This window comes from Triturus cristatus, chromosome 10, assembly GCF_964204655.1.
Source record: "Triturus cristatus chromosome 10, aTriCri1.1, whole genome shotgun sequence".
Lineage (NCBI taxonomy): Eukaryota > Metazoa > Chordata > Amphibia > Caudata > Salamandridae > Triturus > Triturus cristatus.
The window spans coordinates 796,629,717-796,652,168 of NC_140593.1; the positions used below are offsets into that span (position 1 = coordinate 796,629,717).

General features: G+C 47.8%; 1 protein-coding gene across 1 annotated transcript in view; it reads right to left on the reverse strand.

The window, feature by feature from the left end:
- The window catches only part of LOC146790012 (uncharacterized), a 450,689-nt gene that overhangs the window by 156,192 nt on the left and 272,045 nt on the right, over nt 1–22,452 (reverse strand). Inside the window, exon 9 of the mRNA XM_085631249.1 lies at nt 13,566–13,619. Coding sequence (XP_085487375.1) covers nt 13,566–13,619 — 54 coding nt within the window. The remainder of the gene's footprint in view (nt 1–13,565; nt 13,620–22,452) is intronic.

The window sequence follows — 22,452 nt, forward strand, 5'->3', positions numbered from 1 at the left end:
TCATTGGCTGTTTGGGAACCCTGGTGGAGAAATTTGACCTGAGGTGTGTTCGACGGGCCTGTGGCAATGCCAGACAGCATAGACATATTTGGGCTAATGATTCCCTTCTATATTTGCACAATCTGCACCATATAATGGATTCAAGGGACTTCCAGGATGGGTACAGTTCTCTTATGGGGAGGGGGGCCAACCTTTCTGATAAAGTGTGGTTTAGAACCCGTTTCCCCATAGCCTGATTAAGATAAGGCTTTGTAGTTTGAGTTGTTTGAGGCACTGTCCTTTGCCTGGAGAGCTTCCATGTCTAGTTCACGTGTCTGAAGGAGTACTTGTTTCTTTATTGTGGATTTCATGCTTATGTAATTAATTATATTTGGGTCCCAGTTCTCCATGGTCAGTTGCAGACATTCCTTCCTGCCATGATGTTTGTGGACCTAAGGCTGTTAATTTTGGTGAAGATAATTTTTATAAGAGCCTTCATGATGTAATCGGGGGTGGCTGTTGCAGAAAAAAGTACTTTTTTGGAGCGGCCAGCCCTTCTCGTTTTTGTTAGATTAGGTCAAACTCTAGCCAGATCAGGGTGTTCCTTGTACAGGAGGAAAGATTGAATACTTTCTTGTAGGCTGTACATTGTATTTTTCCCAATTCAGCTGCTAACATACCGAGGAAGGCCTGCTGCGCGTAGTTGACCGAAGGGAGCAATTTGGCCCATGTCACCCTGCGTATAACCGGCGTCTATCAAGAATGGTGTTTAACTTGCAGAGAGCATAAGTTACCATCTTCCCTTTCGACATAATTGTTGGTGGGTGCAGTGTGAGACTTCATGATTCGCACAGCCATGCACCCCAATAGTTGTAATGATGTACACATTCTAGTCTCAGTGACTCCAGCCACCAGTTAGTGAACCTTTTTTTTGGGTAGCTACCAATGATTACAATCTTATATTTGCTTGCATTAGAGACCAGCTCATTCTGTGAGTTGTACTTGGTCAGAGCGGTGAGGGCTTTTTGTAGTCCAACTTTAGTGTGATCCAGGAGGACCAGGACGTCAGCATATTGCTTCAGATGGATTTTTTTGTCCCTGATTCTTGTTGTAACTACAGAAGCTCCAATTAAGGCCGGGCCAAAATCAGCGGTTTATAGATTGAATAAAAATTAGGCCAGCACACACCCCCTGCTTTAACCCATGATCTGTGGCAATATTAGCTGTGGCATTCTCCCTGGGTTAATTTTACCCTAACACAAGTCCTAAAGTAGAGGGACATGATGGGTTGCAGTTGTCTAGAGCAAATTTTCAACCTCTACAGTTTATGCCAGAGGATGTTTCAAACTGCTTTGTCAAAGGCTGCGGAGTGGTCAATAAAGCAGGGGGGGGGGGGGGAATTATGATATACTGCTTGATGGGCTATGTATGAGAAGACCATAATTTATCCCTGATCGAAACCCTGTTTGGTAGAAGGGTTAGAGCCCTTCAGTGCCCACCCAGTTCGCTAATATCTACAGAAGTATTCTAGCACATGCTTTACCCTCAATATCTAATAGGGCTATTGTACGGTAGTTGTTTGGTTTGGTGTTTGCGCCCTTCTTGAATATGGGACCTGCACACACCCCCTGCTTTAACCACGATCTTTGGCAATTTTAGATGTGGCAGTCTCCCGGGTAAATTCTACCCTTACCCTAGTCCTAGAGTAGAGGGACATGGTGGCTTGCAGTAGTTTAGAGCAAATGTTCCACCTCTCCAGTTTCTGCCAGAGGATGTTTTGAACTACTCCGCCAAAGGCTGTGGAGTAGTCAATAAAGCAGGCAAAAACTGTTGGGGGGGGTAGGAATTATGAGATACTGTGTGCTGGGCTAGGTATGAGGGGACTGTGATTTTATCCCTGATCTACCCAGTTTGCTAATTCTGGCAGAAGTATGCTGGCATATGCTTTACCCTCAATAACTAATAGGGCTCTTATACAGTAATTGTTTGGATCAGTGTTTGCACCCTTCTTGAATATGGGCTGCATGAAAGAGCCCCTCCATGACTCTGGGACATCTTCCAGGAGCCTACATTCTGTGTGTAGAGGTGTAAGTGTTAGGGCTCAGAACTGGGATCCTGAGAGGCCATTTGGGCCTTGGGCACCATCTTTTCTCATCCTCTTTAGGACGTTGCATACTGCTGCATTGCTTGGACCTGCGTCTTCCGCTGAGGGTGCAATCGCCTTGACTTCTGTAACGTCAAACTCCCTCCTAGGATCAAGTTTGTTTAGGCAAGGTTATCCTGGTCTTTCGTGTAAAGTGATTTCACATGCACATTCCATTTCTCGGCTGGGGCCGAGTTTCTTCTATTGCAGGCCCCATAGCTCAGAGTATTTAGATACTGCCAGAACTGTTGAGTTTCATTGGGTACTAACAGCTCAAAGATTCTTATCCATTTCTCCACCTGTGCTTTCCTTATATGATTCCAAACAAGTTGTTTATGTTGCTTGGCTGCCAGTCTAGACTGCTGTTTTGAGGTTTCGCTTTTCGTTTTGCTGTAAGCCCTTTGTTTTGCCCTTTAGAACTGGGCGCTTTGTTTGATCTCTGGGACAGTGCCTAATGTGTGTTGCATTGTTTGTTTTTGTTCTTGGACCCTTCCCTTTAAGCTAAGAGCCTATTTCCAGTGTCAGTCTGTCCCAGTCCTTCAGAGTGACTTATTGGTTTTTCTCCAGTGGCCAGCCTTCCCAGGTTGATTTCCATCTTTCAAATTTTGCTATGAACGTTCAAGACCATTTTAATCTGCGCAAGAGTTTGTACTGCTCTTCGTCATTGGCATTTCCTAGAGAGCAAAGGATATTACGGGTTCTGGCTGCTACATCCAAGCAAGCCAGCAAAGCTTAAAATGCCTTTACTTAGACACTGGTTCTAAAAGATTTAATCAATAGTTGTTTGGCTGTTGAAGGTGGGTGGATAGGCAGACCCAAGTTTGGCCTGTATTGATGTAGAGTGTGCTGATTCTAAGTACTATGGGCCTCATTTATGAAAAGTGACGCATCACTGCGTGAAAACAGTGATGCGTCACTTTTCACTGCGCCCTCCCTGCGACTCCAATGATGCGTCATATTTACAGTATGACGCATCATGTCGCAAGGAGTCATAGATACGTCAGTATTTCTGACGTATCTGTAGGCGCAAAAGTGACGCACTGCTGGAGTGTGTCACAAAAGTGACGCAACTCCAGCAATGTGTCCTTTCACACAAGCCCCATGTGAAAGGGCCTGCGTCAGTCTTACGCCTGCTGTGAGGCAGGCGTAAGATATTGACGCATTTGCACCCTAGAAGTGGTGCAGTGAAATCTCGTAGATTTCACTGCGTCACTTCTACGATGCTTACTTACATGGGAACGCCCACCCTGCATACATTATACCTGACGCAGGTATAATGTAGCGCAGGGGTTTACAAAGTGACGCATCTAGGTAGATGCATCACTTTGTAAATATGGCGCATCATGGCGCATGTTTTACGCCACTGGTGCGTCACAAAAAGTGACGCACAGGTGGCGCAAAAGTGACGCAGGGGCTCATAAATGAGCCCCTATGTCTGGAGAAAGATGTTAAATCTCATCGTGTCACCGGAAGCCCTTGGGCTTGCGTTCCATTCTCCCAGAGATATTAGTGTCTCCAAGTATGATAATTTCCGAAGTTGGATGCTGGACTATTCATTTTTCGATTTGATTATTCCATTGGTCCAGCTTGTCTGGAGACCCTGTGCCCTGGGCGTTTGTATTGCTTCAGACTTGAAACAATAGAACAATCTTAAACCCCCCCAAAAAAGAAACTCAGCACTCTCAAAAGTAGGCAAATGTATTTACCACTGTTCCTTTAAATGACACATTTAGAAAAGGAATTCAGCACCCTCAAAATAAGGCGAATACACGTATCAAGGTGCTTTTGGAATGAAACACGTGTTTATTAATACAGCACTTTTAAAAGGAAGACAAAATATACTTATTATCGCACTTTCCCAGATGTCAAATGAAAGGGGTCAAATATAGATAACGTATACAAAGCAAGAAAATGTAAGAAATATGTACACAAAGCAAGGAAACTAATAGCATTTATACACAAAGTATGTAATAGAAATATATCAATGAAAGAGTGTCTCAAAGTTCTGGCCAGCACGACTGGGGAACCCTCACAGTCAGGCAGAAGTCTCGATCGGGATCACCAAAGTTCCCTGTGGCAACAATTCCGCTCCACAGCGAGCAGCTATCTGAGAGCCAAGATTCCCCTTCTTTAACAACTTTTATTCAACCTAAGGAGAGATTTCTAGAAACCTCTCCCTCTTCTTTCTGTTGTAAAAACAAGGCTGACTTTACCAGTCTGCATCAAGGTCACTCACAGAAGCTGACCAGGCCTGACCAGGCCTGCGGGGATGCTCCGAGGCAGAGCTGTACATTCTGCACATTTCTCTGGGAAAAACTATCTCAACCCTGTAAACAGTACCAAGTGCGCATCCCACATGATATGTTCCAGCTTACTCTGCATGGTAAAAAGCAAAAACAGGTAAAGAGCAAAAAACATCCTCTCCCCACCCTGTAACTGCATGAGAGCATAGTAAATGGAGTCAGTTATACACAATGGAGTTGGTGGTCAATATATTATTCCTCATAGCATCACAGCGTTGAAATAAATGTTGACTATTAATATGGACAGGTGGCCTACTGGGCCCATTAGGACATTTAAAATGCCTGCTTGGAACATTCATGAGGTCTTTTTTAGCTCAAGGAAACACAACTTTGTTGAATGTTTGATGGATCCTGTGGGCCTCCCGAACAGATTTGGTTTTCTGGGATGTTTATGAAATTCAGCATTGCCCGTTAATAGGGTTGGTGTTAGTGCCCACGTTTCTTGTACACATGTGAGATCTGCCACCTCAAGGGATGTATTTGCGACTGTACTCTGAAGAATCTTAGTGACATGATGTGTTTGCTAAAGGATTGACTCCTACCTTCCTTGTCATGGGCACGGTGATGCCCTGTGCTAGAGACATAACTGCTTCTTTTTGGACAGACTGATGGCAACCCAAAACCAGTAAGCAGAATTTGGTGAATGGGGAGTGAGGATGCACTGCTGGAGGTAGTAATTACTCTCCTGGCCCCATCCTGGCTGTCTAACCTGCACTGAAAATTAATGTTCCAGTAGTTCACTGGGGTCTCAGCTCGTCTGGCCCCCCTCAGGATGCACTTAATGGGGCTGATTTTAAGAGAAGATTGTAATAAGAATGGGTATTTTTTCTTGTCTGTCATCCATATTTTAATCCCCTAATCTGCAGACTGCCTCCTTTCCTTAAACACCTTTGCTGATATACTCGTGTCATGCCATAATACAATGGTCGACTCTCTCCCTGTACCTGAGGCATGGCATCAAACTTTAACCTAGTGATCTCTTTGCTTGTAATGTGGGACAGTGGTTGAATAGGATGCAAGAGTTTAAAGATGCTAGATCTATTTAATATGTCAGTGTTACATTTGGCTGTATACAGCGGAGTCATGCTCATTTTTTGAAATTGGCCTTTTACTGAAGTCTTGTAACTGGGCCTTAGATGGGTTTCACTGTGGGTGCCGGCTTGTGTTGGTTAAAAGTATAGGTGTGGGTTCCAAGTCCCCATTAAGATCTTGTGGGTGACCATAGGGATGAAATTCTGCCCCTTGTCCTTCTCTTGCTTGTTCTATGGTGGAGTCTAGTGAGATTCAGTGTTTCTCTTCCTCTACCATGTCTTTGATGGCAGAGATTCTTTGGTGTGCTGGTTGCCATCCTGTAATGCTGCTGTCAGCAGTTGCTCCATGAATTTGGAGCATCTCCGATTAATTGGATGCTGCCACGTGTCGCCTGCAGTGCCGACGCCTTTCATCGAGGGCCCTATATGGCTAAAAGGCGGAACTTGATTTATAATGGACTGTAATGTAGCAGGCTGCTGACTATATGTCAACAGCTTTACGCCACTGTCCTTGTTATGGGATCTGTTGCCTTAGAGGGGGCCTCTTTGCGTCATGTACTGTGGTTGATCTTTTTGACTATGAGCTGTCTGGGTCGTTTCCATCCTAGTTGGTGGTAATATGTCCCTTAGTGGAGCTATGTTCGGCTGGTCTCTTGTAGTGCCCTCCCTGAACATCCTGGGCATAAGATTGATTGTTTAGTGATTTGGGAACCTTGTTTCCTTCTTTCGGTGAGTCCAGGCATCACACAGTCTTGTGAAATATTGTATATAGCACTGTGGTGGGAACGCTTGTTGTTGAGGAATTTGTTTGGTTCACTGATACCTTCTTGCATGCCATGTTGCTCTCTTTCAGGGTTACCGTTTTTATTGACTGTCGATTTAGATGCGTCTGCCACTTCCTAAGGCGTTTCTTTGCTCTCCAGGTAGGTGGTAAGGATATATGAGAGGTGTCCCCCATCTCATTACCCACTGAGTTGTTCACAATACCACCAGTTTGGTTGCTGGTGCCTGCAATTGGGCCAGTTTGTGCTGATAAGTCCTCCTCTATTCCTGTCTGTAAGGTAGTTTAAGATTCTAGATAGACTTACTCATGTTTGGAAGGTGAATCTATGCCGGATTTCACTTAGAACTGTACTGACTTCTCTGCATTCATTATTTGTATGCTTTGCTTCTAAATTTACTTATGGCATGTTCTATGTAATCTGCTTATTAATTCTTTATATAATGCTTTAAAATGACAAACCTTGTCTTTCATTCTTACAAGAATGTTTCAGCACTTGTTTTCAAAAAAATGTAATAGAAATAGTGATAGCTTTAGTCGGGCGCATCAAAGTCCTTTTCTGCTCCCGGTCCTAGCCGTTGTGGTGCCCCATGAGTGGATATTAGGATAAGTTTGCCCCCGACAGATCTGGCAGCAAAGGTGATAGTCCTGATTGGAGCCAACCCAAAATTGATAAACTAATTGGCTATAGAACCGAGTACCGCACCTTCGTGGTCCAGACGGTTTCCCCTGAGATATAAATTGACCCAGTCTCAACCTGATCCTTGATCCGGAGAGACAAGGTTGTCAAAGAGGAACAACGGCATGGAAGAATTTCAAGAGCAATTACTATGTGGCTTTGATTGTCAAATTTGCTGGAGCAATAATTATTGTATGTTTGAGGATGTTCTTTGACTTTTATGAGGGAAATCTGGGTTGTTATACACATATGGATTGGAACTAAAGAGCTGGTTCTCAAGTTAGAACATTTAACAATTGAACTTGCCTGCTAGGTGAGGTGTACTGTGGGGCACTATAATTTACACCAAAATAGAGACATACTCTTTGCTTGCACATATGTTCTAACTGATCTCAGTGATAGTTTGTTCCGTAGTGCATGGGAAGAGACATGCTAAGTACTGGGACTTTTGCAGGTCAAGGTCTTACTGCTGTGTGAAAGTAGGTAGCTTCCCTATTGTTATCGAAACTTTTGTGCTGTCGAAGCAGGCAAATGGTGAAAAGTTGTAAAGTGGTTTGGAAGTGGTCTGGTGCTACTGTTATTTTGTGTCATCAAGGTGCCATGCAGCGATTTGCTGGCAGAGGCCCTAGCAGTGCTGTGACAGGGTGAACTTTGAAAAAAAAGCTCTGGTATTGACGACAGCTTGTGAGCTTGTCGGTACGAAATAAATGAGAGATTGAAACTAGGAGTGAGTGCAAGTCAAGGAATTTTACTCGGCAGAAATCCACAGCGTTATATAAAAACTCCGTTGGATTCGGCAGAGTTCCACCCACCCCTAAAGCCCAACATTTCACATTAGGTAGCAAACCTGGAATGTACCTTATTTAGTGGACGTGGGCGTCAGGCTAAGGAAGCAGAGCGAGTCCTAAGATTCCACCGCTCCTTCTACTGCTGTTGCTACTAATTAGATTTGAATGCCTAATGCTCTATGCCGCGCCCCGGGGGAAGCAGAGTCGCAGACTAGTCTTCCCCCGGGGTCATTCGCGCGAGGGTAGGACCAGGTAGGGTCAAGGGGTGGAGTTAGGGGGTGGGTATATCAGTGCAGGGGAGGAAGGCGACTTCCTCTTCCTGCGCTCGGCACCATCGGGAGGGTTTAGCAAAGGCCACCCACCCGCCCTGCAGTTGAGGGTTGGGGTTCGGAGTTGGCTAAAGCGTGCCAGTTTAGGACAGGCTGCGGGGGTGGCGGTACTTTGGAGGGGTGGGGGGAGTCATTTGCGGGCACACCCATCCCTCGGGGGGGAAGAGTGAACGAGGTGGGGGTATTGGAGGCGTGAGTGAAATGGCCGAGGAGAGCCGGGAGGATGCAAGGAGGTTTGTGGAATGGTGAGGAACGGAAGGGGCATGGAGTGGTACAAAAGGGGAGTGTGGAGTGGGTGAAAGGAGTGAAGGATGGTAGAGTGTTGTGGGAAAGTTTTATTCAGATAATGTTTGGTTATTGTTTAATGTTGTGCAGCCTGGTCCTAATAAATGGCCTTTTACGCTAAAGACACGGTGTGGTCTGTTTATTGCGCGACAGTGTGAGGGTTGGTGCAGCAGCAGTGCTTGGTGCGGCGTCCATGCTCACAGGCATGGAATTCGGTGGCAGCGTATTTGTGGGGGTTGGGGGGGCTTGGGTTCCGGGCTCTGGGTGAGGTCAAGGTGCTGACGGGGCAGACGAGCTTGTGCTGCGGGCTCTATTAAGTAGGGTTTGGGAGGTGGGAGGTGGGACGGGGGCGGGAGCAGGGTAGCAGGAGAGCTGGAGGGTGGCGGATGCAGGAAAAAGGCAGGAGCGAGTCACAAAAGAGGCATAAAATGTCACAAAAGAGTTACAAAAAGTCACAAAGGAGGCATAAAAAGTCACAAAAGAGGCACAAAAAACAAAGAGTCACAAAAATGATCACCAAAGCTTTACAAGTACAGCACTGGAGCGAGAAAGGCAAATCTAATGAAGGGAAAGTAAACGGGTTGAGAGGCACAGAACAGTACGGGAGGAGAGAGGAGAGGGTTGGGGCCTCGGAACCTGATGTGAACCTAGTGTGGATCTTGAGTGTAACTGTACAGGCACACTATTGCACACTTAGGATTAGATCTTGACCAAATATTCAGGAAAACATTAAAGGATTCTTCTTTGTTTGCAGCTATATTAATAATATGAGTACTGCTTTGATACCACGTGTCATAGCTGTAATGTCATGAACTAAAAGCACAGCCATGGTAAACCTCTGCAAAATACTGAGTTTTTGTGAGCTCAATCAGGGAACATCAAAAAGGAGTCCAGATTCACTGAAATTAGTTCTTTTGTTTTCTTTCCATTTTCAGCTTCTTAACACTTTTGGAGCTTCCCCAACGTCCCGAGGCCTGTTTTGCATTTTCATTGTAATGGCGATAGCTCGCATGGCGCGCTGTCGTCATTACATTGAAACTGAAACTGATACTTAGTTTCAGTTTCAATGTTTTGGTGCTCGAGGGTCTATCTCAGCCCCCCAAGCACCGAGGTCTTGTTGGAAAGCAGATAATCTCCCCTTTCCAATGGTACCCTTCCCTAGTGGATACCTACTTGGGGATCCACCCACTAGCCACCAGGGAGGAGCGGCCGCTTGGGCAAGGGCCTTTGTTCTCCCAATTAAATTTTGACACACAGTCTTTCTGCGCCATGGTGGCAGAAATCACCCTAGATGCCAGGGATTCTTTTTTTATAGGCCAGGGGTGGGGGCTGCCCAGAATGGGCATACCAGTGCCCACACCCTTCCCCCCCCCAAAGAAGGCAAAATACTTTCTGCCCCCCAGGAGGCAGATGGGGGCAATAGCCCCTGATCTACCCCCTGGGTGGAGAAGAAAACCACTAGGCACCAGGGATTTTTTAAATATATATGTAGGAGTGAGGGCTGCCCAGAATGGGCATGCCAATGCCCCCACCCCCCAAAAAATGCTAATGTCTTTCTGCCCCCCGGAAGCAGACAGCCCACTAGGCACCAGGGATTGTTTTTTCCAAAGTTCATGGTGGGAGCTGCCAAGAATAGGCATGTCAATGCCCCCACCCAAACAAATGCCACAGTCTTTCTGCCCCCCCCACCCCCCCAGAATGCAAATAGGGGCCATAGCCCTGATCTGCCCACTGGGGGGGGGCAGAAAGCCCACTAGGCACCGGGGATTTTTTATTTTCTATACATAGAAGTGGGGGCTGCCCAGAATAGACATGCCAAAGCCCCTACCCCCCAAAAAAATTGCCACAGTCTTTCTGCCCCCCCAAGAAGCCGATGGGGTCAATAGCCCCTTATCTGCCCCCTCGGGTGGGCAGAAAGCCCACTAGGCACCAGGGATACATTTCTTTCAAAATTCAATGGGGGCTGCACAGAATGGGTATGCCAATGCCCACCCCCTCCAAAAGATGCCACAGTCTTCCTACCCCCAGTAGACAGATGGGGGCAATAGCCCCTGATCTGACCCCCGGGGTGCAGAGAGCCCACTAGGTGCCCGCGATTATGCTGGCTTTTGTTATACATAGGGGTTGGGGCTGCCCAGAATGGGCATCCCAATGCCCCCACCCCCCCAAAAAAAGCCACAGCTCGGGGGCATATCAGGGCAATAGCCCCCGATTCCCCCTCCCCAGGATGGCAGAAAGCTTACTAGGCACTGACTTTTTTCGGAATTTGCCTACCAGTGGATTTTGGGTCCTAGCGCAGTTGACACCCAAAGAAACCTAGCAAACCTATACATTTTTTTAAACTAGACACCCTGGAGAATCCAGGATGGGGTGACTTGTGTGGCTCTCACTAGGTTCTGTTACCCAAGAATAGCTTGCAAACCTCAAACTTTGTAAAAACAAACACATGTCCTCACATTTCTGTGATGGAAAGTTTTGGAATCTGCGCAGATCCACAAACTTCCACCCACCCAGCATTCCTCAAAATCTCCAGATAAAAATGGTACCACACTTGTTTGGGCAGACCTACTACCCACGACAGGACACGGCCCAAAACGGAACGTGGACACACCACTTATTTACAGTGAAAAACAACCCGTTTTTTGCAACATGCCTAGCTGTAGATTTTGAACCCCAGCTCTTCCGGCACATGGGGAAACCTAGCAAACCTATACATTCTTTAAAACTAGACACCCAGGGAAATGCAGGAAGGTGTGACTTGTGTGGCTCTCACTTGGTTCTGTTACCCAGAATCCCTTGCAAACCACAAACTTTGTTACAAAACACATTTTCCTCACATTTCTGTGATGAAAAGCTGTGGAATCTGTGCAGATCCACAACATTCACCCACCCCAGCATTTCCCAAAGTGTCTTGATAAAAATGGTACCTCACTTGTTTGGGGGGGCCTACTACCCGTGACAGGAAATGGCCCAAAACGTAACAAGGATACACCACATTTTTACAGAGAAAACTGACAATTTTGTTTGCAAAGTGCCTAGCTGCAGATTTTGAACCCTAGCTCTGCCGGCACCTAGGGAAACCTAGCAAACCTATACATTTTTGAAAACTAGACACCCAGGGAAATCCAGGATGGAGTGATTTATGTGGCTCTCACCAGGTTCTGTTACCCCGAATCCGTTGCAAACCTCAAACTTTGTAAAATAAAACACATGTTCCACACATTTCTGTGATGTAAAGTTCTGGAATCTGCGCAGATCCACAAACGTCTGCCCACCCAGCATTCCCCAAAATCTCCAGATAAAAATGGTACCACACTTGTTTGGGCAGGCCTACTACCCGCAACAGGAAACGGGCCAAAACGGAACGTAGACACACCACTTATTTAAAGTGAAAACTGACCCTTTTTTTGCAAAGTGCCTAGCTGTAGATTTTGACCCTAGCTGTACCGGCACATGGGGAAACCTAGCAAACCTATACATTTTTTAAAACTAGATACCCAGGGAAATGCAAAAAGGGTGACTTGTGTGGCTCTCACTTGGTTCTGTTACCCAGAATCCCTTGCAAACCTCAAACTTTGTTACAAAATACATTTTCCTCACATTTCTGTGATAGAAAGTTCTGGAATCCGTGCAGATCCACAACATTCCACCCACCCAGCATTCCCCAAAGTCTCTTGATAAAAATGGTACCTCACTTGTTTGGCGGGGCCTACTACCCATGTCAGAAAATGGCCCAAAACGCAACATAGACACACCACATTTTTACAGTGAAAACTGGCCCTTTTTTGCAAAGTGCGTAGCTGTAGATTTTGAACCCTAGCTCTGTCGGCACCTAGGGACACCTAGCAAACCTATACATTTTTTTAAACTAGACACCCAGGGGAATCCAGGATGGAGTGACATGTGTGGCTCTCAGCTTGTTCTGTTACCCTGCATCCCTTGCAAACCTCAAACTTTGTTAAAAAAACACATTTTTCCAACATTTTCTGGAATCTGAGTGGGTCCATAAACTTCCACCCACCCCGCATTTCCCAAAGTCGCCCGATAAAAATGGTACCTCACTTGTGCGGGTGGATCAGGTACCCACTACAGTCAAGGGCCCAAAACTTTTTGTGGAGATATCAAAAATAGCTATCACAGAATGACCTGTTTTGGCATGGGGAGCCGCGTTTTTGGCCTGGGCTCAGCGGCCATGTGGGGAAACCTACCAAACTCACACATTTCTGAAAACTAGACTCCCTGGGGAGTCCAGTGATGTATGACTTGCATGGATCCCCAACTTTTCCCTACCCAGAATCCCCTGAAATCCTCAAATTTAGCTGAACAAATCAAATTTTTCTCACTTTTCTGTGTGGGAAAGTTGTGATATCATCGAGTTAACACAAATTTCCTACACCTAGCATTTCCCCAGGTCTCCTGATAAAAATGGTACCTCACTTGTGTGGGTAGGCATAGTGGCTGCAACAAGAAATGGCCCTAATCGTACTGTGGAGACTTCAAAATTACCCATCATAAAACTACCTGGTTTTGCAGGGGAGGCTCCTGGTTTTTGGCCCTGGGCTCGCAGCCATCTAGGGAAACCTACCAATCTCACCCATTTCTGAAAACTAGACACCCGGGAGAGTCTGGGCAGGTGTGACACGTGCATGTATCCCCCCAAAGTGGTCCTACTCAGAATCCCCTGCAACCCTCAAATTTTTATGAAAAAAATCAAACTTTTCTCCAATTTCTGTGTGGAAAAGGTGAGGGATCACTGGGCTGACACACATTTCCTTCTAACCAGCGTTCCACAAAGTCTCCCGATAAAAATGATACCTCACTCGTGTGGGTGGGCCAAATACCCACGACAGGCATGGGCCCAAAACGTATTGTGGAGACATCAAAATTACCTATCACAAAACGATCTGGTTTTGCAAGGGGGGTCACATGAGTTTTTGGTCACGGGCTTGGCGGCCATCTAGGGAAATCTACCAAACCCACACATTTCTGAAAACTAGAGTCCTGGGGCAGTCCAGGGAGATATGGCTTGCATGGAACCCTCAAAGTTTCCCTACCCAAAATCCCCTGTGAACCTCTAATTTTGCTGAAAAAATCAAATTTTCTCAAATGTCTGTGTGGAAAAGTTGTGGGACCACCAGGCTGACACAAATTTCCTCCCACCCAGCGTTCCCCCAGGTCTCCCAAGAAAAATGGCTCATTACTACAGAGTTCATAGGAAGAGTAATCAATGAACTTTCTGAAACTTGCCTGTTTGATTTTGTCCTCCTTGTGCATTGCTTCCCTGTTGTGCCATAGGTGCACCTGATGAAAAGACAAAGAAGGTACAAAAATTGAGTATTAGAATGTTCTTAACATTGAGTAGAAATCATAAACTCACACCCTCCACCTAAGCCTACTGCCAAAAGTGTAATTGTATTCAATGTGCCATAATTCTACTAGGGGTAAGAGATGAAATTCAAGGTAAGATAAAATTCAAGGTATAAGAATCAATTAAAAAGTAGTCCTTTCTCAGTGGACGGCTCGACAAATCCAGTTATTTTTGATGAAAAATGGCAGATACCTCATTTCACCACAAATATGACTAATATTATATTTGGATGTTATGATTGCTCAAATTCCAATTTCCACACATAATAGTGTATTTGTCCATGTCTGTTAGGATGATGGATGTGACATTAGGACAAGCTGCACAATACAAGCAATTAATAGGTGGATTACTGAGAAACCCCTGGAGCTCCTCGTGCTGATTATTTCCATTGGGTGCTACATTCTTATACTGCAAAAATTGTGTGATTGTATTGCAAGACCAGAGGTTAGTGCCAACTATACCTTGTTTCAATTTCCATGCTCAGCAACTTTAAGATACAAGGGGGCAGATTTACAAGGACTCGTGCATCTCTGCATATTAGCAGGGATGTGCCAGTAAAGATGCGACACGCAAAAATACCCTTGCGCCACCATGGATGCGTCGCATTTACAATGCGGTGCACCGTGGTGCAAGGAAAAATAGATGTGTGTTGCATCTTTTGTCATAAAGGCAGCGCATTGCTGGAGTCGTGTCGCAAGCGCAACGCAACTCCAGCAATGCTCAGGGGCGGCCTATACTTAGTGTGCTGCGTCACTCCTTACGCCTGCTTCAAGCAGGCGTAAGGTTTTGACGCAGCGGCATCGTAAAAGGGACTCAGTGAAATCTTGTAGATTTCACTGCATCGCTTTTACGAGGCTTTCTTGCGACGGAACACCCTCCCTGCATACATTACACCTGACGCAGGTATAATGTAGCGCAGGACTTTACAATGTGACTTATCTCCCTAGATGAATCACGTTGTAAATATGTTGCAACATGGTGCATTGTTTACGACGTCGCTGCATCACAGAAGTGACGCAACGGCGGCGCAAATGTGTCACAAGGGGCTTGTAAATCTGCCCCAAGAAATATGATTTAGAGAAACAAGAATGAGAGCAATCCTTCCTGCCAAAAAACAACCCTGAAAATGGTCTTCATCCTCTTTTATTTTTTGTTTCTTGACAGCACTTGTCAGGTGCATTTTGTCAAACATAAATGTGGAAGTGGCAAGTCAGAACTCAAGTTTTAGTATTTCATTTGTGTGTTTGGTTTTGAAACAAGGACTTCTATGGAGTTTTTAATACGTGGGGTAGAGTCTCTAGTTTATGGAGATGCAGTTTAGATTCTGTTTCTTTAGGGCTGTGTCTTCAACATTCTTAGTTTATTATTTTTCGTTCAGATTTTGAGTGCAGAGGTTTTACAGTCAGTTTAAGGCAGGTCAAGTGTCTTTGCCTCTGTTTGGGCATTGTATGTGTTGCTGTTAGATAGGAGCGCATAAGGATATGAGAGAGCTCGGACCCACCTAAACATCGCTACACAACCAGATGGTCTTTTTAGCTTCTTGAGAGGTACGAGGGAGGAAACAATCACAATTTTGTATTTCAATATAGTGTAGCCAATTTAGTTACACAATAATCCACTCAACTCCTAAATCTGAGATTAGTAAGGTTCAATTATAAATGCAAAAATTTAGTGGAATAAATCAATCTCAGCATCACAGTATAGAAATACAGGGCAAACAGAACGAGTCCAAAACTCCTAAAGTGATTTACCTTATGTAACAAAAAGTATGCAACCAATTCGGTTATGACCATGTAAGTAATAAGGAAAAAGAATTGAACATTAAATTGCAACAATGATTTTCAAAAGTAAGCATGAACATTTTATCTCTCCTTACAATGTCTTAAAATGGACAACCCAAAACTAAGAAGCATAAGTAAAATGAGTGTCACCATGGTGGCAGACAATCTAGTGGACCCTGCACAGATCATCCTGGGTGAAATGTACCAGGTAACCAATGCAAGCAATGCCAGGACCAACCATAGTCTGGCAGTGGTGAAGTTCTCCTGGGGAGGGGTAACTGGCCTCAAAAAGGTAGTAGTCAGTGCAGACCTCCCTGTCGAATGTTTGTTGGGCAATGATCTGAAGACTTCAGCCTGGTCTGAAGTAGAATTATGGACTCATGCTGAGATGTTGGGCATACCTGCAGAGGTATTTGCTGTGACCAGGTCACAAGCCAAAATGCATAAAGCTGAACCAGCTCTGGATCCTGAAACAATGGACCAGATGCTACCCAAGAGGAGGAGCAGTAGGGTTAAGGCTGGGACTTCCCCTCTGTCTCAGATCTCAGATTCCCCTCCTGAGGGAGGAGAAGCAGATCCTAAAGAAGGAACTGCCCCAGAGGAACTTGAGCCTGGTCAGGTTAAGTTCTTGGGGGCAGGGGGACCTTCCAGGGAAGATCTGAGCAAAGAGCAACAGTGCTGCCCCACTCTTGAACCCCTCAGACAGCAGGCTGCTGTTGAGGCTGCTGGGAGTGCTAGTGGGTCCCATAAAGTTTATTGGGACCCTATCCTATAATCTGAGGCTAGAGATCCTACCCCTGGAGCCACCAGGAGGTTGGTAATACCTCAGAAGTTTAGGGGGTTCCTCTTGACCCTAGCACATGATATTCCCTTAGCAGGACACTTGGGCCAAAACAAGACCTGGGACAGGCTTGTACCACATTTTCATTGGCCACACAGGTCTGAGGACACCAAGGAGTTTTGTCGCTCCTGTGTTACTTGCCAAGCCAGTGGCAAGTCAGGTGGCACAACAAAGGCCCCACTGATAACGCTACCTGTGGTGGGGGTTCCCTTTGAAAGGGTAGGGATTGACATTGTTGGTCCCCTTGACCCACCAACTGCATCTGGGCACAGATTTATACTGGTGGTAGTGGATCATGCCACCAGGTATCCAGAAGCCATACCCCTAAGGACTACCACAGCTCCTGTGGTAGCAAGAGCCCTCATTGGAGTATTCTCCAGAGGAGGTCATCTCTGACAGAGTTTCCAACTTTATGGCAGGATATCTAACTGCAATGTGGAAGGAGTGTGGTGTCAACTACAAGTTCACTACTCCATATCACCCACAATGCAAAGGGTTAGTTGAGAGATTCAACAAAACCCTAAAGGGAATGATTAAAGGGCTCCCAGAAAAGCTTAGGCGAAAATGGGACCTTTTACTTCCCTGCCTTCTGTTTGCATACAGGGAGGTCCCACAGAAGGGGGTTGGCTGCTGCTTTTTTTAACTTCTGTTTGGGCACCCTGTTAGAGGACCCTTATGTCTGGTGAGGGAGGGATGGTAGTTACCTCTCAAACCTCCCAAACAGGATGTGATGGACTATGTACTTGGTCTCCGCTCCCGGATGGCAGAGTATATGAAGAAGGCAACTAAAAACCTTGAGGCAAGCCACGAACTACAAAAAGCTTTGCATGAGCAAAAGGCTGTGAGGGTATGATTCCAAGCTGTTTGACACCAAACACGACATGTTTTGATGCAGTCATTCAAAAGTTAACATTTACCGCTAGGTTATAATGCACTTAAGAGTATCTGGTTTACCCGCATCCACAAACAGCCACAGAGAATAGACTCTGCCAGCTGCAGAGGGGTCCTGCTCATGCAGAAGCACCCCCTCACAAAGTAAACCAAGCACCATGCCCTCAGGATTGATAGGGCCTGCTATAGGGGTGGCTGATAGGTTTATATGTGTGTGTATGGTGAGATATAGGAACCTATAACTCAGTGAGGAGTGCTAACACTACCTCACACAGGCTGCAGTAGCAGGCATGTGGTGTCAGATTGAGTCTGCTTCCCAGGGGTGGCATAATACATGCTTCAGCCCCTGGTAGGCCTGTGAAGTACCAATGCCCTAGGCACGTAAGGTACCATATACTAGGGGCTCATAAGATACCACGGTATCCAATCACTAGTGCATCTAATATGCACACCAAGTCGTTTAGAGAGAACAGAGAGACTGGGGCCCTGATTAGCAGGAACCCAGCCCGACTATAGCCAGAAACCAGTGTATACATCAGAAAAAAATTGGGGGCAACATAAGTGCAGATCCTACTCTCCTACAACCTCTGTCCATGTAATTGAAGGAATCTGCAGGAGAAGGACTGTCCTTGTGCTTGTGTGCTGTTTCTTGGACTGGCCTGCAGTTGTTACTACTGGACTTGGAAGAAGAGGAAAAGGACTTTGAAGGAACTTTTATTTTTGCTACAGCAATCACCAAAGGGCTAGAAGAGAGCTAGCCTCCTGCAGGAGTCTCAGGCACATCAGACTCCACCACTAGCCTCCTGTTTCCTCCCAGTGAGGATTTCTATCTGCAGGTGAGGCTCCTGTGAGTTCCAGGGCCTTTAGCTCTACTCTGGAGAAGAGAGTGCTGAAAATCGTTGCTAACGCCCGTTAGCGAGCCGCTGCAGCTGAAGAGCGTAAGGAAAATCGTTGCTCTGCTGCCGCCGAGTGCTCCCTACCGGAGATCATCGCATCACCTGTCGGCGGGCTGCCAAACGCTCGCTAACCCGAAGAATATCGCATGGCATGTTTGCGGGCCTGAAAGCGCTCGCTAACCAAAGATCATCGCATCACCTGTTTGCGGGCTGCCAAACGCTCGCTAACCCGAAGATTATTGTATTGCATGTTTGCGGGCCTGAAAGCGCTCGCTAACCAAAGATCATCGCATCGAGTTCATCGCTTCACGACATCGCAGTGCGGACGTCGAGCGTTCGCCATTTTCATCGCATCAGGATCGTCGCTCCCTCGCGGAGCGCCATTTTCTTTCATCGCAAAAAGATTGCACACGCAACAGGCTTGGCGCATCATCCTCCCTTCGCGGCAAGGATTTTATCGCATCGCCGGCTTAGCGTGCAGAAGTTTGTCACTTTGTCCTGCACACAAATCAGCACATCATTCTCCCTTGCGGCAAGAATTCAACGCATCACTGGTTAGCGTGAGGAAAATCATCGCTACAACTCCTTAGCGACATTTTTGTTGCTTTGCTACAGAATCCAGGTATCTTGTGAGTAAAAGGGTCGCAGAGACCACTGCCTTGAACTGAACTCCTCTTTGCACACCTTGAACTATTTTTGCAGCCTTTCAAGAGTAACCCTATTTTCTAGTATTATGGATTTTTACTGTTATTGGTATTGTGTTAAGTCTATATATAAAGATACTTATTTTTTATAACTACTTGTGTGGCGTCCCTTTGTAGTATTCTTCACTGTGTTACTGTGTATGGTCATAAATGCTCCACACACTGCCTCTGAGATAAGCCTAGCTGCTCGTGCTACGTTACCACAGGGTTGAGCAGGGGTTATCAAAGGGTGTAGCCTGCTTACTCTGACTTAGGAAGAAGGGTCCCTACTTGGACAGTGGCCAGCCATTACCAACTAGAGACAACCATTTCTAACAGTCACCCTCCTTCAGGGGCATTCCCAGCAACATCCATGGCATTTTGAAACTGCCCAAGATGGAGGAGGAGCCTAGCGCGCATCCAAGATGGTCGCGTGAGCACAGGGCTCCCCGGACCCTCGCTGCTCCTCGGAATTTATCCTGATAATATCCTGATGTGGTTTATGGAATCTGGGAGATGAAGACCGGCTGAGCACGTATCTCTTTTCAGAAATTGAATCGGACCTGGGAATCCTGAGTTATCGTTGTTAGAACTTTTGGGACCCACCCGACGGAGGTGCCCGGGGCGAAGGTGAACAGTGGAGCCGTGTCGCAATTGAACAACAGCGGCCGCAGCGCGGTGCCAGGGGCCGCTCGACCACTTTCGGTTTCACTTTCGGACCTCAGGGGGCTGGCCGGTGGAGCGCTTGAGGTGGCGGGGTGTATCCTTGGCCTCTGCACGAGGCTTTGTCTCCATCTGCCACTAGAGTGCCTATCGCCTTGGGTCCCCCCGCACCGCCATATTGTGGTCTCTGATGAGGCGCTAGTCTCCGGTGCCGGTGCCTCTGCTACTTTGATCGGCGGCCCCCTTCGGTGTCCGTGACCACATGGGGGGCAGGGGGGGCCCCGAGGGGCGTAAGACTAAGGCCTCCCTCCGTGGGGGATCGGTCCAGACCAACAACATGGACCGCTACATCCAGGGCAGAGGCTCCCCTGGAGCGGCCGGTCCCCCCCCGGACGCCACCGGTGGTGGCACGTCCGTCTCTTCGGAGCTTTCCCTACAGGATATCATGGGCGCCATTGATGGCATCAGGGAAACCATCGCCACGCAATACGAGGCCCTGGCCCGTAAAATCGACACGGTGGCAATTGATGTCACCTTAATACGGGCGGATCTCTCCAAAACAAATGAGAGGGTTCAGGCTCTCGATGCGCGGACCTCCACCCTTGGGGCGGATGTGTCGGGCCTGCAGGCCGCGCTTGGTGACATCAAGGTGGTCAACGATCAGATGGCCGGGCGGCTGGAGGACTTCGAGGGACGGGCCCGACGCAACAACATCCGTGTCATAGGCGTACCGGAGTCCTCCGACGACCGCCCGGTTGACCTCCTGGTCGAGGAGCTCATGCTCCAACAGTTGACCCCTGCTGGCTTGAGTAAGTTCTTTGCCGTGGAGCGGGCCCATCGAGTTCCGGGCGGTCGACCACGGCCGGGGGCCCCCCCGAGGCCTATCGTGGCCAAGCTGTTTTACTACAGAGACCGGGATGCGATCCTGCAGGCCTCACGTGTCCATGGCCCGGTTCGATATGAGAACTCATCCATTAACTTTTATCCGGACTTTACCCAACTTGTCCAGAAACAGCGGATGGGATTCCAGGGGGTGAAACGTCGTCTTCGTGAACTGGGCCTAAAGTACTCTATGCTCTACCCTGCAAAACTCCGAGTGGAACATGAGGATCGGACTGCCTTTTATGACTCTCCTGTGGCCGTGAGTGACTGGCTGGACTCGCTGCCGGACAGAGGTGGCCGTCCCGGGCCCTCTGCAGGTGCCAACGGTGACGGGTCCCCTTTGGAGTGACTTTTGGTCCTTGATTTTGCCATTTTGCACTGTTCAGCTGGGTTGTACTTCTTTGGTCCATTGTGTCTTGCTAGGACCTGTGTGGGGGGCGGGCGGGGTCGGGTCCCTTTCCTCCTCCGGGGTCTTTTTGTAGAATGGGGTTAGTTGGGCGACAGGCACACTGCAAGTTGGGGGGGTTTTTTGGCCCGCAGGGGTGCAGGGTGGGGGGAGTTGGATGTTGGGGGGGGTGGGGGGGAAGGAGGGGTTGTTTTGTTGTGTGTTTTTTGTTTGTAGGGCGAGGTATTGATTTTTGTCCACCATCGGGAACTGTGCTGCTTACTGGGGGACCTTTGATTTATTGGAGGGGATGGGGGGGGACGGGTTGAAGCTGATGTCATGGAACGTCAATGGGTTGGGGGACCGTATCAAACGGGGTGTAGTACTGCAGTACTTGCGTCGTCTGACTCCTGATGTGGTGTTTATCCAGGAGACGCATCTGGTTGGTAATGTCTGCCATGCAATGAATAGGGGGGGATACCGCCTCGTGGCTCATTCTGGTTTCACAACTGGCTCCAGGGGGGTGGGCATTCTCCTGCGATCCTCACTTCCGTTGGAGATCACCAGGGTAGTCTCAGATGACAGAGGGCGTTATGTGTGTCTGACTGGGAGGTGGGAGGGGCATCCCCTGGCCCTGGTCTCAGTTTATGTCCCCCCGGGCCTCCAGAACTCCACCTTCGCGGACTTGGGTCGAATGCTGCTTGAACTTCCGGACAGTCTTTTGCTTATGGGCGGGGACTTTAATTCGGTGGTCTCGGGTGACCTGGATCGTCACCCACCCAGGGCCCTCCCCGCTGCCCAGGCATGGCTAGGTGGTCTGTTGGAGACCTTCGGCCTGGTGGATAGTTGGCGATTAATGCATCCGACCCAATGTCAGTACACCTTTCACTCTGGGGCACATAGGAGTCTTTCTAGGTTAGACTATTTCCTTATGCCCGCGGCGCAGACTGGTCGAATTCGAGAGGTCAGGCACCTGGCGAGGGGTATCTCCGATCATTCCCCGCTGTGGCTGCTCTTTGACACCGAGTCGCGGTCTGCAGGGCGGATCGCCCCCATTAACCCGTGGTACTTGCGAGACCCTACGACTCGCGATAGCCTGGTTAAGGCTATGGACCAATACTTCCTTGAAAACGAGGGGTCGGTGTTGTCTGCAATGTCCCTGTGGGAAGCCTTTAAAACCGTAATCCGCGGACACGCCCTCTCCCAGATAGTGGTGGCTAAGAAGCTCAAGAGTGAGGCAGTGGTGAAGCTGGAGACTGACATCTCTGGGCTGGAGTCGGCCTTGGAGGAGGGTGTCACTCCGGACAGGCTCCAGGCCCTCAGCCTGAAACAGTTTGAATACAGGTTTCTTGTCACTGACGCTGCCAAAACTATGTATAGGGAGCAGCAGGGTCGATTGTATGATGCCGGGGACAAGGCGGGTAAGTTGATTGCGTGGCTGGACAAGAAGGAGAGAGTGAATCGTGTTGTCCCGGAGCTGCGTGTCTCGGATGGAGTGTGTGTGACTGAGCCTGGTGAGATTGTGGAATGTTTCGCCGACCACCTCCGGGCCGTGTACTCCCCGGTGACTGATAGGGATGAGGAAGACTCTTGCCTTCTACTGAGGGATATTGCTTTGCCCGGCCTGTCCGTCGAGAACCGTGAGCAGCTGGACGCCCCCTTGTCGGTAGATGAGATAGCAACTGCGATTCGATCCCTTCGCTCGGGCAAGGCTATGGGTCCCAACGGTCTACCTATCGAATTA